At 49.7% G+C, this 18,407-nt stretch overlaps 2 protein-coding genes across 2 annotated transcripts; both read left to right on the forward strand.

The window, feature by feature from the left end:
• Positions 1–1,098: 1,098 nt before the first annotated feature.
• Positions 1,099–2,388, forward strand: LOC125940557 (kinesin-like protein KIF18B). The gene is made up of 2 exons (XM_049656880.1): positions 1,099–2,129; positions 2,217–2,388. Exons 1-2 carry the CDS (start codon positions 1,333–1,335, stop codon positions 2,386–2,388), a joined length of 969 nt encoding a protein of 322 aa, XP_049512837.1. The 5' UTR covers positions 1,099–1,332.
• A 9,166-nt stretch (positions 2,389–11,554) lies between these two features.
• LOC119436245 (kinesin-like protein KIF18B) lies at positions 11,555–12,769 on the forward strand. The gene has a single exon (XM_037703040.1). It carries the CDS (start codon positions 11,555–11,557, stop codon positions 12,767–12,769), a length of 1,215 nt encoding a protein of 404 aa, XP_037558968.1.
• The last annotated feature ends 5,638 nt before the right edge of the window (positions 12,770–18,407 follow it).

Below are 18,407 nucleotides of genomic sequence, written 5' to 3' on the forward strand. Positions count from 1 at the left end.
AGCGCACCAGCTGCCACCATACATACAAATCGTGTGGACTCCGGGGCATGAGTCCTTACGCGGCAATCAGCAGGCACACGCCTACGCCCGAGCGCATGCACACCGGGAGCCGCGAGATGACCGCGCCGAGCATTTCCAACCAGAGCCCATACCATTAACCTACACTCACATCCTACAACACTATCGCCTTTCACGAAGAACACTACCCCCACCTCATAATTCTCTGACGCGAGAGGAGGCCGTAATATGGCGAAAACTCCAAACAAACACATATCCACATTTGAGTCTTTACCACGCCATACACCCTGCGCTGTATTCCTATAAATGTCCACACTGTGATCAATGTGCAACACTTTACCGCATGGTATGGGCTTGCGCAAACACACCACAGCTAACACCCATAACACACCCCACCACACGGCAATGGGAGGCAGCGCTGTCCAGCTCCGACTCGACGGACCAGCTCAACCTGGTCAACCGAGCGAGAAGGGCAGCTAAGGCCGCTGGACTCCTGGACTGAGGGGACCACCCACTGCAGAGCGGGGGAGCTACCTACGCTCGCGTGCTCTTTTTATTGAAGTTATTCTCTCTCTCTCTCTCTCTCTCTCTCTCTAGAGATAAGCTATGCATACCAGTATAAATAACTGTTAGGTGGCTACCTCATTCTCTTTAAAAATATCATTAAATTTGTCCAGTGTATATGTTTAAATATATTGTATGTACATGGTGTTCCCAGTGCAAATTAAAAAAAAAAAAGGCTGAAGTGAAAAAATACGGATGAGGTAGCCGCCGCTGGTGCTTCAAATCCTCTTGTCCTGCTAGTGTCAGGATTTGCAGAAATGAAGCGAATGTATGAATTAAAAGCGGTGCACGCGTCCGCGCTAACAATGATGCCGTAAAAATTTAGCCACAATAAAAATTGAACTGGGAAGGTAGAGGCACCTCAAAAGAAACATCAAATGATATGGGTAACAAATTTATCGAAATGACACTTTAATGATCGAGGGGCCCGGGGAACTTCGGAGGGGGCTCCGCAGCTCCCCCCCGTAGGCGGCACCTATGGCTCCAGCCGTGATAAAGAGGACGTAGTAAGCCTAGCACGTGGTGGAGAACGCGCCTGACGCCAGACTGGACGATCGCCATCTTAGATCATCACGCCCGCGAGTTTGGTCAGGCCGGATCCCTCAACATCGATGCACTAGCTCTACCACGAAGGAATCTACAGTGGTGCCGGCAAATATCAGGAGGCGTTCTAACGAGACCGCGCAGTCGTCAGCACCGAAACGCCGCCGATCGAACAAGGACCCGGTTTCGCCCGGGGTACGCCTGACCATGGCAGTGCGCTTGCGCCTACTGAGCGATGGTGACTCCGAGACCATTAGCGTCGTCCTCGTGGTCATCACGCCCGCGCCCGTGGTGAGGCCGACTCCCGCAACGTCGAGGCACCCTACCACGGAGGAATCTACAATGGTGCCAACTTTCTCAATGCTGGGCTCCGAGGAATGCCCCTGCGTGGTCTCCCTCATGGCCAGCGAGTTGTGCCAGCGCGTGGACAAGCTGCGGTCAGAGGGCCGCACATGCGACATAGCAGTCTCCTATCTAGAAGTCTACAACAAGGTTGTTCGAGACCTGCTGTGCTTCGATCCGGCCAAGGGCATTGCCATATTGTACCTCACCATACACAAGGTGATGAAGGCCGGCACCCTCCTCGAGCCGCTCTTGAAAGGAAACAACCGGACGCAGCATGCCACCGACGCTAATGCTGAGTCTTCATGGTCGCACGTCATCTTCGAGAGCTACGTCACACTGACGGAGAATGCGGCAACCACGAGCAAGGAAACTCGCGTCTCGATGTGCTTTGTTGACCTTGCCGGCTCGGAGCGCGAAGCTGCGGCCAGTAGGGACACAAAGGATCAGATGCGCGAGGTCACCAAGTTCAATCTGTCGCTCCTGGCCCTCGGCAACGGCATCGACGTCCGCTCGAAGAACGGGACGCAGCAAGTGCCGTACCAGGACTCCAAGCTCACCCACGTCCTCAAGGACTCCCTGGGTGGCTCGGGCAGCGCCCTCATGATTGGGACAGCGACGGCGGTGAAGCTCAGCTACGCGGAAACATGCAGTACCTTGGAGTATGCGCTGAGCGGGCCATGAAGATCGAACTGCACGCCTAAAAGAAGGTGCTCAATGTGAACTTGCCCATGTCCACGCATTTACAGCGCGCCCATCGAGAAGTATATGCACAAGGTGGAAGGCCTTCAGCGTAAGCTCGATAATGTGGAGTTGTGGAAGGCTGTAGTTGAGGCTGAGGTGCAAGAGCTGAAAGACGGTCAGGTAGCCAAGACGCCCTGCTGCAAGCTCAGTCGACCAGCGGCGGCGGCAGTGGCCTAGCGTGGTGTAAGGACGTCCTGTCCACAACTCCCGTCTTGTCGCCCAGCGCAGAGATGGGCCCAGTCTCGCAATCTCGAGCAGTCGAGCCCAGCTCGTTGTGTGTCACATAGTGATTTGTGCTGAACAACATGGATGGAAAACAGCATCTTTTCGAGCCGCTCGGGACTTAGTGGGAGAAACTCAGTGGGCTTCTATAGACTGATCTTTTATAGAACTATTTCGTGGTTTCGTGTAATCGTAATAATTGATATATAAATAGATAATCTGAAGAAAACTCGAACCACCTGTCTTTGCACCTGTCTATCATTTTAGCAACTTACGCTTAAATAAACTATGTATTTTAAGTACAACGGAAAAGTTCGAGGGATAAAGAGGAACAATACTTCTCGCGGGAAGCGTTGTGGCGAGCAATGCATCCCCCCCTTGTTTTTCCCGTTTTATTGCGATAGCAATTATATGGACACTTCAACCGGATTTCTGCCGTCGGCGTCGCCGTCGCCGTCGCCGTCGCCGTAGCCGTCGCCGTCGCCGTCGCCGTCGTCGTCGCCGTCGCCGTGAGGTTCCGTATAGATAAAATCTTCACCGCGCGCCGTATGCCCGAGCGCAAGCGTGCTGGGACGCACGCACTCAATCCCCCACACGCAAGCAACGAAGCGGGAAGCCAGCGCCGGAGGGAGCGAGGGGGGGGGGGGCACTTCTACTGTGCCAACAACCGCGCTCGTCGCTCGGCCGCACGGCTCTTATCTCTCCCGCGCGCAAGCGAGGAAGCGGGAAGCCAGCGCCGGAGGAAGCGGGGGGGGGGGGGGGGGGGCGCACTTTTCTTTTGCCAACAACCGCGCTCGTCGCTCGCCGCACCGTCTCTTATCTCCACACGGCTCTGACCTTTATGAGCCGTGCATTCGCGGCTCAGTTCCTGTTCAAGCGATAGACCGCACGTACCTTCGCCCGCAGCGGCGTATGCTTGCTGCCAGCGTTTTGACAGTCGTTGTCTGCAGTCATTCAGTGTGATCTCTTCATGTTTGTTTGTGCGCGCTCACACCACGCTTGTTCATTCAGTTAGTAATAGTCGGGTCACATTTTCCAACGCACGCTACACATGTAATGCTGCCCGGATCGGCAGTGCAGCGCTACAGGTGTGTCCCTTCGCACGCGCGCTGCCCACGGGAAGCGCTTCTCATCAACACCACCGTTTCACACGCGCCTTCTCGTGGTCATCGAGTCTCTCTTCATGTCGGTCTACTTACACCGCAGCACACCTGCTTACTTAATCAGCTCATGTTTACTACAATTCATATTGTTACCAAAGCCGCTCACCTTACTTCGTATGACATTGCTGTGTTGCTATCGCATTCATTGCTTCGCCGTTAGGGCGAAACTGACATTTTTTATTGCGATACCAATTATATGGACACTTCAAGCAGATTTCTGCCGTCGCCGTCGCCGTGAGGTTCCGTATAAAGTTCAAGGGCGATAACATCGTCGCCGCTCGCCGTATGTGCGAGTGAAAGCGCGCGTGGGACGCCCGCTATCACGGAGAGCGAACGCACGGCGGAAAGCAAACGCGACTTCCGTGGAACGAAACGCCGTGGTGGTATGCGAGGGAGGGAGGGGGGGGGCGACGCTTTGCTGCGGCGCCAAATGCGTATCTTGCAACCAGGCGCAAGGGGAACTGGCGACGCAATCTCCCACGCGAAAGGAGCAAAGCGGGAAGGCAGCGCGGGAGGGAGAGGGAGGGGGGGGGGGGGGCGGCTTCTACTCTGCCAACAAATACGTTCATGTACTTTACGCTTTGCGCTTGGTTCTTTACTATATGTTTGCGCCGGTACGGGCTGCCGGTGTTGTCGCGCGCCGTATCTTGCAAGGGATCTCCACACGGATCTGACCTTTGTATGCGCTGTGCATTCGGCCGCTCAGTTTCCGTTAAGCGATAGACCACACGAACCTTCGCTCGCTGCGGCGGCTGCGCTTGCTGCCAGCGTTTTGACAGTGGTTGTCTGTGGTCATCGAGTGTGGTCTATTCATGTGTGCTTGTGCGCGCTGACACCACGCTTGTTAATTCAGTTAGTAAGTGAATGTGTCCAAGTTTATGCAGCCGATAAAACTACTATCCCTACTCCGAATAGCTCTCTACTAATTTGCTATCACAATTCATGCTTCGGCTTTCGGGCGAAACTGCGACATTTTTTTTTGTCTTCCTTTCGCATTATTAGATTGCTTTATATGCACAAAATGAGCATCCTCCGGGCCCGCGCTCAAGTGACACGTAACACTGTCCTATTTTTACTTGTTCTAGTCTCCTGTTTCTGTCGTCATGCTTCAAAAACACCTTAAACGCGGCCGTTCAGCCGAAGGTAGGCGTGCAAACAGCGTGGATGTAGTCGGAACGAAATGGTGACATGAATAGCGGCTCTAGGTCGTGCGCTCCTGATGATGATGATGATGATGATGATGATGATGATAATGATGATGATGTATCAATCAATGGCACAACCCACTGTGGGGGATAGGCCATGAACCGGGTGGTATTATGATCGAAATTTTACATAAATTAGTTTAGAAATAAATAAGTAATCAAAATTTGTTTTATTTCCACTTGTAGGGCGACGTCCGTCATCTTTTATTGGGTGAAACGAGATCTATAGGGAAGTTTGCTTGTATAATTCTGCATATCTACTCTTCGAGATTGAAAAGTTATACTGTGTTTTGTTTTCTTTCTTCGGCAACATAGAATTCTTGGCCGTAGGCAATCAGAAGTTGCGCGACATCGCCAATGAGTGATTTACTTAGTTATCAAACTCAGTAATTAACCTCTCCCCCACGCCGCCCATTCGACCTGTTGGAGAGGAGGAAGAAAAGGAACCGGGAGGGGGTCGCGGAGGCGGGACTTGAGAATCTGTTAGGCGACAGCTTGGGGGCACAATACGAGTGAGAGCAGACACGCACTGCGCTAACTTCCAGCAAATTTGTAGGGAAATATATTACAGCGAAACTGTTTATGGCAAGGATCCCGTAATTTCTTCGTGGCGTAACATCGAGGAAAACTATCATCATCTATGGTTGATACCCCCAAATGCAATGGCTCGATCATACGCCCAGTGAGTGAGTACGAACTTTATTGAGGTCCTGAGGAGAATGAATTAAAGCGGGGCCGGCGGCCCCGCCACACAATCTGGTGGCTCCACCCAGGTCGGGGCGGGTAGACAGAATCCTTCGGCGACGGCCCGGGACCTCTGGACAGCCTTTAGCTGAGCGATGAGCTCCGTGCTTCTGAGCGCAGAGTCCCAGGAGTACTGGTCAGGAAAGTCCGTGCCCGCGTTTGCAGGGCACAGCCAGAGCATGTGTTCGAAGTTGTTGTATTCATGGCCGCAGTGTTGGCATTCTTCAGGAAGGTCAGGATTGATCCTGCTTAGTGTTGTGATGTATACGCCCATAATGCAGAGGCTACACGCACTCAGCAAAGTCAAGCGAACAATGCATACATTATTTCGAATTACGCATACAACATACAGAACAGCATACATTTCAATAAAGAACAATCTCAAAACAAGCATCCGAACAACATAATTGATAAGGCGTTCCTGCGCCTACATGAAATCCGAAGCACGTAGTGCTTCCCGCAAACGTTTCCCGGTAAAGATTACTGTTGCACAAGCTGCCGCGGCGACGGCAGCGTGCGACGTGGGGAGTGACGTCTACAGCCTTTCGTATACGAAATAATGAGCTTATCAACTGATTTCAACGTTGTTGCAGCCCCTCTATGGGTGGTGGCTTGCTGTCAAAAGTACCCTTACTTACATTACTACCATTGCTCTAAAAGAGCATTACTGCCATTACTCTAAAGCCATAAAGCATTGCATACCCCACTCAGTAGTTGTAGTGGTGGTTTTGAACAGCAGACCCGGGATGGCGAGTCAATTTTTTTTTTCATGATTCGTTATATAGCATTGCCTACTGGAAGGATATTCAATGCTGAGACTCACAATGGCGGAAAGTTTTCATTTTTCTGGGGGGGGGGGGGGGGGGGGAGGGACCAGCTTTCCTAAACCTACCCATATATATATATATATATATATATATATATATATATATATATATATATATATATATACAGGGTGTTTCAGCGAACACTTTCAAAATTTATTTAAGGTTGCCTGTGGCAGATAGTCCAATTGTAGTTAATGAGCTAGTCTACTCGAAGAGGCGGACATTATTTGCACAAAAAATTGAAATGCATAATCGACTATTTTACAAAAATGAACTAATTAGGTTTTTAACTAATTACTTGATGGCCTATATTGCAATTTACAAATTGTAGCCGTGGAGTTCTCGCGATGACACCAGTTTCGAGATATTAATTCCCGAACTTTGCGGAGAAATGCATTGGCGTTCCAGTTAGGTTCTTAACAAAACGTCGCTTTTTGCATTGAAGCACAAAATTAACTGGAACGCCAATGCATTTCTCCGCAAAGTTCGGGAATTAATATCTCGAAACTGGTGCCATCCTGCGAATTAATTCCAAGTGGATCCGCCTTGCAAACTCCACGGCTACAATTTGTAAATTGCAATATATGCCATCAAGTAATTAGTTAATAACCTAATTAGTTAATTTTTGTAAAATAGTCGATTATGCATTTCAATTTTTTGTGCAAATAATGTCCGCCTCTTCGAGTAGACTAGCTCATTAACTAGAATTGGACTATCTGCCACAGGCAACCTTAAATAAATTTTGAAAGTGTTCGCTGAAACACCCTATATATATATATATATATATATATATATATATATATATATATATACCCTCTGCTAACAATTTTGTATTTCTAGCTTTATGGCGAAAGCCATTATATCGACACTTCAGTCAAATTCTAGTGGTTGTTGTCGCCGTGATCTCCTGCATTAAATCCAAAAGCCATATACATGAGCGACCTATACCCTGTGGGTGCGGAAGAAAGCACGTAACAGTGAGCCGAAAAGGATGGCGGCTTGATGGGCATTATTTCCCACGCGCTCAACATTCGGGTTAGTTGTAGTTCACGTAATTAAACGCGAATGGGAAGGAGAGCACGCGTCTCGTCCTCTAGCCCTGCCGTAGCTGTGAATGACTGAGCGCGGCTGGCGCTTATGGGGCCCGCGTGCCATATCTAATTGTTGGTAATCATTGGTGGGTGCAAGAATAAAGGGCGACCAGGAATGGCTGCTAACTTCATGCGCGCTGTCTTCCTTGCCGGACTGTCTTGCTGAGCCACTAGTGTTGCAGAGTTAAGAGACAGAGGTCATCGCAGAACACTCGCAGAGGCCGTCAGTAGTTGACATACAAATAGGCTGATGATGAGGATGAATCTAATTTTCAGAGTTGCGGTGAATCGCGCGGCTGTACGAACCGTTCGCCTCCGCTGCCGGCGTTCTTCATAATGCTTGTGCTGTGAAAGCGAGTGCTCGAGGTCATCCAGTGAGGTATTTACAGGTTTACATGGTCCGTGTTTACTATGTCCATTATGCTTACTATTTTAATTTTAGGTGAATGTTTACTACAATATATATGGTCACTATGACTAACGTATAGACTCGTGTAAGGGCCACACTTTTCTGTCGCGATTTTGACGAGCCTTTCATGGGACCGGGCCATTTGGCCTCATTTTTCCAACTACGAGTATGAAATCCGCCGTAAACCTCCGCGATCGCCTCCTCTCGATATCCAGCAGCGGCGCGCGAAAGTATGCTGCGCGCGACAATTCTCTGTTGAGCCCGATCAGAATCGGCGCACGGAACGCGATTGCTTCTCGGTTGGATGTCTTTTTTTTATTGCGATAGCAATTATATGGACACTTCAACCGGATTTCTGCCGTCGGCGTCGCCGTGAGGTTCCGTATAAAATCCAAGGGCGATAAATTTAATCGTCGCCGCGCGCCGAATGCGCGAGTGAAAGCGCCGGGGGGGACGCGCGCTATCACGGAGAGCGAACGCATGGCGGAAAGCAAACGCGACCGTCGCGCGAAAGGCCGTGGGGGTATGGGAGGGAGGCGGGGCGACGCTGTGCTGCTTCACCAAATGCTTATCTTGCAACCGGGCGCAAGGGTAACTGGCCACTCAATCTCCCACGCGAAAGCAAGAAAGCGGGAAGGCAGCGCGGGAGGGAGGGGGGGCAGCTTCTACTCTGCCAACAGCTGCAGCCGTACTTTGCCCGGCTGTGGCGGTCGCCCGCACCGTCTCTTATCTCCACACGGCTCTGACCTTTGTATGCGCTGTGCATACGCCGCTCAGTTTCCGCATCAATTGCTATCGCAATTGATGCTTCGCCTTTCGGGCGAAACTGCAACATTTTTTTTTAATATTGGCTGTCAACTTATGGGTGCGGGCCTTACACGGGTGCGATACTTACACGGTTTTACACGGTAAGAATCTTCCTTCGTGTAATAGTCTTCTACTTCGCTATCACTAATACTGCTTCACCTTCCCGGACAAACTGCACTCTTTTTTTTTTATTTTTTAGTACTTTGAGTCCGAGTATAAGCGCTGCTGCGCATGACTTCTAGACTTCTATTTATTCTGATTTTGAGTGAATCCGCCTTGGCATCATTTCAGTCACTGAGTGAATTCTATATACAAGGTGTTTCAGCGAAGTTTCCAAAATTTTTAAAGGTGGCCTGTGGCAGATAGTACAATTCTAGTTCATGAGCTCGTCTACTTGAAGAGGCGGGCATTACTTGCACAGAAAATTGAAGTGCATAATCTACTAATTAACAAAATTAACCAATTAAGTTTTCAGCTAATTACCTTATGGCCCATGTTGCCATTTACAAACTCTAGCCGTGGATTGAGGATCCACTTTGAACTAAATCTCAGGCTGACACCAGTGTCGAGATATTAATTCTCTAACTTTGCGGAGAAATACATTGGCGTGCCAGTCACTGTCTCAAAAAACGTCGTTTTATGCATCAAAGCACAAAAGTATGAAAAGAACAAATTATGGGATTTTACGTGCCAAAACCATGATCTGATTATGGGCACGCCGTAATGGAGGACTCTGGAATAATTGAGATCACCTGGGGTTCTTTAAGGTGCACCTAAATCTAAATATACGGGTGTTCTAGCATTTCGCCCCATCGTAATGCAGCCGCCGTGGCCGTGATTTGATCCCGCGACCTCATGCTTAGCAGTCCAACACCATAGCCACTAAACAACCACGGCGGGTAAGCTGAAAAGTAACTGGAACTCCAATGCATTTCTCCGCAATGTTCGGGAATTAATATCTCGAAACTGGTGCCATCCTGAGAATTAGTTCCTAGTGCATCCGCCTTGCGAATTTCACGGCTAGAATTTGTAAATTGCAACACGGGCCATAAGTTAATGTTAAAAACCTAATTGGTTAGTTGATAAAGCATTTCAATGTTTTGTGCAAGTAATGTCCACCTCTTCTCTGTAGACCAGCTGATGAACTAGAATTGTGCTATCTGCCACAGGCAACCTTTAAAATTTGTTTAAAAGTGTTTGCTGAAACACCCCGTATTTATGGCCTCTGCATGCAAGAGGCGATGTTTCCATCCCTAATGCGTAAATGTTGTAAATAATCAGAAGAGCTTTTTTTCATTTATTTTGTCGCCAGTAGTTAGCATTGCCTACTGGAAAGAGAATCGATATTGAGACACATCACTCACGTGCTTTTCACACGCCATTGATAGAAGACTCCGCCGAAGGGGTCACTGAAGTCTGGAGGTTTTTTTCACGGTCAAAAAAGCACGCAAAGTAACATGAAGTGAGGTGAACATACATCAACATATTCATTCTCTAGGTATAAGCTATCCATTTGGTTGGCTACCTCCTTCTCTTTGAAAAATATAATAAACTTTGTCCTTTGAATATATTTAAATATATTGCGTTTGTGCATGGTGTTCTCAGCGGAAATTTTTAACAAATGTTCATGAGAGAAAACGCGGATGAGGTAGCCGTCGCTGGTGCTTCTAATGCGCTTGTCCTCCTATTGTCAGGATTTGCCCAAATAAAGCGAAAGTATAAATTAAAAGCCGTGCACGTCCGCGCCAACCATGGTGCCGTAAGCTTTTAGCCACAACAAAAGAGTGAAAATGTGGAGCCAACGCAAGAGTCCTCAAATTATTTGAGTAACAGAACTCCGGTAATGACATTTCAGAGGCGGGGGGGGGGGGGGGGGAGGAGGATACGGATCGCCGGGGGGGGGGGGGGGTGCAGCCACCCAGGGAAAATTCCGGAGGGGGCTCGAGCCCCCCCCCCCCCCCCTTCCGCCGTAGTCGGCGCCTATGGAGACACATATCATTAACGTGCATTTCACAAGCCGTTGATAAAAGACTCTGCCGAAGGGGTCACTTAAGTCTGCAGGTGTTTTCAGGGTCAAAAAAAAAAAAAAAAAGCACGCATAGCAATTTGAAGCGCGGTGAACAAACAGCAACATATTCATGCTCTAGGCATAGGCTATCCGTACCATTACAAATAATTGTTAGTTGGCTACCTCCTTCTCTTCAAAAATATAATGAACTTTGTCCTGTGTATATGTTTAAATATATTGTGTATGTGCATGGTGTTCCCAGTGCAAATTAAAGAGAAAGTTGAAGTGAAAAAATACGGATGAGGTAGCCGCCGAGGGTGCTTCTAATGCGCTTGTCCTCCATTTTGCAGCATTTGCAGAAGTACAAGTATTAATTAAAAGCCGTGCACGTAGGCGCTAACTATGATTCAGTTAGCTTGTAGCCGCAATACCATTTTAACTGGAAAGGTAGGGGCCGCTCAAAACGAAGATCAAATGATCTGGGTAACAGAACTCTGGAAATGACACTTTAGGGGGGGGGGGGGGGGGCTCGAAAAACTGTGGAGGGAGCTCGGGCTTCGAAGCACCCCCCGCCCCCCCCCCCCCCTCTAAAGCGGCGCCTATGGCTCCAACGATGATGAGGACGAAGTGGGCCGAGCACGTGGTGGAGAACGCGCGCGGTGCCCGACTTGACGATCGCCATCTTAGATCATCACGCTCGCCTCTTTGCTCAGGCCGGATCCTCGCACATCGACGCACGCTACCACGAAGGAATCTAGAATTGTGCCGCCAAACATCAGGAGCTGTTCTAACGTGACTGGGCCCTCGTCAGCCCCGAAACGCCTCCGCTCGAACAAGGACCCGCCGTCACCTGGAGCACGGGTGAGCATGGCAGTGCGTGTGCGCCTACCGAGCGATCGTGACTCCGAGACCGCCAGCATCGTCCCCGTGGTCATCACGCCCGCGCCCGTGGTCAGGCTGACTCCCGCAACATCGAGGCACCCTACCACGGAGGAATCTACTATGGTGCCACCAAACCGCAATTGGTGTTCTAACGAGACCGCGCAGTTGTCAGCCCTGAAACGTCGCCAAACTGACAAAGACCCGCCGTCGCCCCTGGCACGGGTGAACGTGGCAGTGCGTGTGCGCCTACAGAGTGATAGGGACTTCCAGACCACCAGCATCGTTCACCTAGTGGACGACAGGTGCCATGTGTTCGACCCCAAGGCCGAGGCGCAGTATTTCCATTTTCAACAACAGCGGGCATGCGGGGGCCTCATCAAGCCCAATGAAGACCAAAAGTTCATGTTTTATCAGTTCTTTGATGAAATAGAAGATAATGAGCATGTGTTTGAGAACACCACCAGGGGCATGCTGACGATGCTCCTTGAAGGGTGGAATTGCTCTGTATTCGCGTGCATTTCTACGGGCGCCGACAAAGCTTTCGCATTGCTGGGCTCCGAGGAATGCCCCGGAGTGGTCTCCCTCATGGCCAGACAGTTGTACCAGCGCGCGCCCAAGCTGCAGTCCGAGGGCCAGACATGCGACGTAGCAGTCGCCTATCTAGAAGTCTACAACAAGGTTGTTCAAGACCTGCTGTGCCTCGACCCGGCCATAGGCATTGCCATATTGAGTCTCGCCATACACAAGGTGACGGAGGCTGGAACCGTTCTCGAGCTGCTCTTGAAAAGATACAATCGGACGCAGCATGCCACCGACGCTTCATGTGCGCACGTCATCTTCGAGAGCTACGTTACACTGACGGAGAATGCGACAAGCACGAGCAGGGAAACTCGCGTCTCGATGTGCTCTGTTCACCTTGCCGGCTCGGAGCGCGCAGCTGCGGCCAGTAGGGACACAAAGGATCAGATGCGCAAGGGTACCCAGCTCAACCTGTCGCTCCTGGCCCTCGGCAACTGCATCGACGCCCGCTCGAAGAACGGGACGCAGCAAGTGCCGTACCAGGACTCCAAGCTCACCCACATCCTCAAAGACTCGCTGTGTGGCTCGGGCAGCGCCCTCATGATTGGGACAGCGACGGCGGTGAAGCTTAGCTACGCGGATACGCGCAACACCTTGGAGTATGCGCTGAGCGGACCATGAAGGTCAAGCTTCAGGCCACAAATAATGTGCTCAACGTGAGCGTGCCCATGGCCACGTATGTACAGTGTGCTCATTGAGGAGTACAAGCAGAAGGTGGAAGGCCTTCAGCGTAAACTCGACAAGGTGGACATGTAGAAGGTTGTAGTTGAGGCTGAGGTGCGAGAGCTGAAAGACGGTGTGGTAGCCAAGACGCCCTGCTACAAGCTCAGGCGACCAGCCGGGGTGGCAGTGGTACAGCGACGTCTAAGGACGTCCTGTCCACAACTCCCGTCCTGTCGCCCAGCACGGAGATGGGCCCAGTCTTGGAATCTCGAGCACTCGGACCAAGCTCGTTGTGTGTCGCATAGCGATATGCGTTGAACAACATGCATGTGAAACAGCATCTTTTCGAGCCGCTCGGGACTTATTGGGAGATACTCAGTGCGCCTCTATACACGTTTTCTATAAAACTTTTTCGTGGTTTGGTTAATTCGTAATAATTTATATATAAATAAATAATCTGAAGAAAACTCGAATCACCCGTCTTCGCACCTGTCTATCATTTTAGCAACTCACGCTCAAATCAACTGTGTATTTTAAGTACCATGGAAAAGTTCAAGGGATTAAGAGCAACAATAATTCTCGTGAGAAGCGTTGTTGCGCGCACTGCTGTGCAAGACACAGTCATAAACCATGACTGAGTGGAAAGAATTAGCAAATGCGATGACGCTATGTGAAATTTCGTGCCGTCTGAATCGTCAGCTAACCTATGTGGCGGGGGCACCTGACAAACTTGAGGACCAATATCACAATCATCGTGACCATTAATGAAGAAGATCCGCCGCCGTGGCCCAGTGACAACGGCGGGCTGCTGCTGTGCGCTAGGTTGAAGGTGTGATTCTCGGCCACGACAGCCGCATTTCGATGGAGCCAAAAAGCAAAACACTTCTGCACTTATAGACTGAGGTGCAGCTTAAAGAACCCCAGGTGGTCGAAATTAATCCGGAGCCACACACTACGCTCCTTGTGTTGCTTCTGTACGTTGAATCCCAGGATTTGTTTTGATAAGAAAAATGGGTAGTTCTCCACACTTGCAGAAAATAGGCTGAGGGCTTAAGCGTGGGCAAGAGGCAAGCGCTGTGGGCAAGGGAGTGGAGCGACTGGAATCGCTAAAGATTCTGATAATGAATCTTGCACGATTCCTACCGAACCCAAGTTTGTCCATCGACAATAAAGGTTGTATTCCCCCTATAGCTGAACAACGGGAACGTAAACGGACGCGTCGAATCGCGCACGACCCAGCTGCTGCCGGTATGCTCACGTGGCATCAGCTAATTTTTAGTACCCACGGGATTATTGAACGGAAGTATTGTTCACCGTTTATTGCTTGTCTCGCTACACATATTCTTTCCAATAAAAAATTGTTGCTCTTTGTTGTTTTTCCTCATTTTATATATGTACCATACTTCCTAACTGTCGTGTTTGCTGCCATGTTGTGTGGGGAGACGGGGCCAGTCAAGTTGCCTTTGACGCAGATTTTATCCCGTCTTCCTCGCCACACTTTGTACATGCCCTGTACTTGTTGTGGGAAATAAACTCAAACCAAAATTCAAATGGCCCACATTACCCCGCTATCAAAGTAAGCGTCGGTTCATTGAAGAGCGGCGCATAAATCCAGTGGTCCCTGAGGCACATACCCAGTGACACATACCCAACTTTGCGTCAAAGCATCACAGTTGAAGAACGACACATACTCAGTGGCACATCCCCACGGGAACGGCCCACATTTTGCAGCGAAGCTGTCGATGGCTCGAATCCAGCGATTTGTATTATTTGTCTCCGTCAACGTCACTAGCCCCGCTAACAATGGCCGGGAAGCACCTAGCGCTCCTCGCATACGTTTCTCGATTGCGGTTGCATACGCTGCCGTGGCATAGGCAGCCTACCGAGTCTTTCATTTATAAAATATTAAAAAAATGCATAGGGCCACAACATTTATATGCGAACGGATTGCCAGCGAAGCTGTTTAGGCTGCATACATTATGAAATCGTACATTTTTTTTTTTTTTTCATACGGCACCACACTACGCCGACACAAGGGCCGCCGCGGTCCCCGGACCTCCCATTCATCTGCCGCAACTGCTGCTTCAGCCGCGCTGGCACCTACGACGCGCGTGACGTTATAACCACAGAAACGCAGGCCACGTACACAGGCGCCGTCATCACACTCATTCCCCCTCTCCTCCTACCAGTCTCCATCGCTGCAGAAAATAGCGCCTCTTCCTCTTCACAACCACAATCTCTCTCTCTCTGGCGCCACACTCCCTTCCCTGCCGCCACAGCTGTAGCGCCGTCGCCACACTCTTTCCCCCTCTCCCTTATCCGTCTCCATTCCACCAGCGCCGGCACCTCCGACGCATGTGACTTTATAACCACAGCAGCGCAGGCCACGTGCACTATCGTCTCCATTCCTGTCCAATCGTATCGTCTCCATTCCTGTCGCCGATACGGACGCAAGCCGCCTAGGGTACCCCCCGTGCGAACTCATGCAGGGGATGCATAAGGGGGCTAGAGGTAAACAGACTCGCTGTAAAACCGCCTACCAACTGATTCCATTCTTCTTACAAAAGTCCAATGGGTAGGCCACGCACAGTTAGTGTGCTTTACACGAGGTCAAGTGCGTCAAAAGGGGCCTTTATTAAACGAAACACACTCTTATATACATACTATCAAGGGGGCGTTACAGCCAACTGAGTGCCCGTGTGCTTGAAAGTGCATTGCGTCACAGTTAGGACTACCGAAGCGCAGCGTGAATACGATGAGCGACGAACGAAACAGCAACGTCAGTATGCACAATGGCGGCGTATTAAGGTTAGGCAGGCAGCATCGGTTCTTGTGAGTACTACCGAAGAGCATCGTAAATACGATGACCGACGAAGGGATATCACATCGGGAGATTACAAAATTCCTCGCTCTTCGCTCCTTCCTTACGAAACAATTTTCCTGCCCTCATCGGCCTACTCCCAACTCACCTCCTCATTTCGTAAAAGCTCCAATTGTTGGCTTTTTGCCTATCGCAAGGCCAACCAAAATGTCCATCGGCTCACAACTTTCGAGGAGTTCCTGGATTTTAAACTTACCCGTATTTAAAGTGCACCCTGTGTTTCTTCCCCCTAGTAACTCAGCCCACGAGACACTATATTCTTGGTCGGCGAGATAAACTTATAAGTAACACCAAACCACCATTACCGACTGCCTGTGCTAATGAGTCTGGCGAAAAGAGAAGCAAACACGTAGCACTCACCACACCGATGTAGCCAACGCCGGCCGATCCCATAAGCTGCCAGCATAGTTGCGAAGTCCGAGGGTTCTAGCGGCCACGAAGGTTCCATGGATGGTGCTGTTCCAGGTACCGGGAGAAGGAGAGGTCCAGTGAGATCAGAAAATTGTTTTATATACAAATGTACGTACATCGTATATTACACGACAGGCTCCATGGTATTGGAGCCGTCTACATGCTATCGTATTTGCATGTTCTTGCGTTTACATCTCCGAGCGTCGTCATAACACTCAAGTCCCGCTTTTTTATCCCTTTTGTTTCGCTCTTTCACTCGACGAGGGAATGCACTTTAGTTATTTTTAGCTAATAACCATCTTCGACCAGTTCGCCATATCCCCCCCATGATGTGTCCCCGTTCTACCGGGCACCGCCTCCAATGTCGCCTGATCGACCCCGCACACAAGGCAACGGGTGACACCTTGGGAATCAAACGTTGACGTGTTTCCCACGGGAATGCTCGACGCTGGCCCCTTGCAAGAATTAGTCGCCTCTCCGTGGCGGTCATTTCGCGGAAGCCAACGTTTCCAGGGAGGGCGGTGGCTTTTGTCTCGGAAGGGGCTCCTGGATGGCGCGTCACAGTCGGCGCCGGGCCTCGTCGTAGTTCGGGCGAGGCTGGTGCTTCACGGAAACACACCAAAATCGACGTTGCCGTTTTAGCGACGCACGAGGCCAACGACCCCTTTCAGCCTGGGGACTAATTGCTCAGCCATCAGTCCCAGGTGACGGTGACGCTCCCCGGCCACGAGAAACGACAAGCGTGAAGAACACTCCACAGCTTCATGTCTTTCCGTGAGGCCTCCTTTGTCCCGAAGGACCGCCAGACACAACAGCACCCCCGCCGCCAGATGATGCATCGGGAGGTCGAGTTGTTCGATGCAGCTCGGTCGGTTTGATGCCTGCTTTGCTAAAAGCCATGTTGAGGCCAAACGTCAATGTTGAGGCCAAACGTCAGTGAAGAGCCGCCGACCCCGAGTTGCGGGAGTGCGATGTTGAGGCCAAACGTCAGCGTCGTCTTGCCCTCCAGGAATACGACAACTGTGGTGCACGCCTCGGCAACGCTAGCGCCAACTTCCCCGGAGCGACGGCCAAGTTTCAACGCAAGTTTCTCAACCGGAACGTTCATGATAGACATGTTCGGTTGGGTGATGCCCAACGACGATACGCCCATTCTCATCGTGGGGGCAATATTCACTACAGCAGACCCACCATAGTAACAGTTTCGCTGGATTCCATCTTCACAGCAGTGGAAGGGCTCTGAATATTCTTTTTTTTTAGCTTCGTTTTCAAGGTCAAAAACGTTCCTTTGGTGGTCGGCCTAAAAATATGTGATACATCATTAGATAACTCGACATGTCTGCTATGTATGTGAGAAGTTACAAAAAGGTAATATGCACTGAAATATAAGCATGGTAATATAATCAGCAATTTCGATGACATAGTAAAAGCAGCGGAAGAATTCTATACTGAGCTGTACAGTGCCCAGAGCAGCCAAAGTACTTTCATTCGAAGTAGTGATAAACAGGATAAAGAGGCCCCTTCTATAAATAGCGATGAAGTTAGAAGGGCCTTGAAAGACATGACCAGGGGAAAAGCTGCTGGAGAAGATGGAATGACAGTCGATTTAATCAAGGATGAAGGAGATATCATACTTGAAAAGCTTGCGGCCCTTTATGACTTCAAGTGTACCAGAAAGCTGTAAGAACGTAAACATTATATACTTCGTCCATAAGAAGGGAGACGTTAAAGAATTGAAGAATTATATACCAATTACCTTGCTTTCAGTATTGTATAAAATATTCGCCAAGGTAATTTTAAATAGAATAAGGGCAACACTTGACTTCAGCCAACCAAGAGAACAGGCTGGCTTCAGGAAGGGATATTCTACGATGGATCATATCCATGTCATCAACCAGGTAATAGATAAATCTGCGGAGTACAATCAACCTCTCTATATGGTTTTCATAGATTATGAAAAAGCATTTGATTCAGTAGAGATACCAGCAGTCATAGAGGCATTACGCAACCAAGGAGTACAGGATGCATACGTGAATATCTTGGCAAATATCTACGAAGATTCCACAGCAACCTTGGTTCTCCACAAGAAAAGTAGAAAGTTACCTATCAAGAAAGGGGTCAGGCAAGGAGACACAATCTCTCAGTGCTGTATTCAAGTATTCAAGCTCTTAGACTGGGAAGGCTTAGGAGTGAGAATCAACGGCGAATATCTCAGCTACTTACGGTTTTCAGATGACATTGTACTAATCAGCAACAATGGGGACGAATTACAACAAGTTATTGAGGATCTTAACCGTTAAAGTG

Source organism: Dermacentor silvarum, chromosome 1 (genome assembly GCF_013339745.2).
Source record: "Dermacentor silvarum isolate Dsil-2018 chromosome 1, BIME_Dsil_1.4, whole genome shotgun sequence".
NCBI lineage: Eukaryota > Metazoa > Arthropoda > Arachnida > Ixodida > Ixodidae > Dermacentor > Dermacentor silvarum.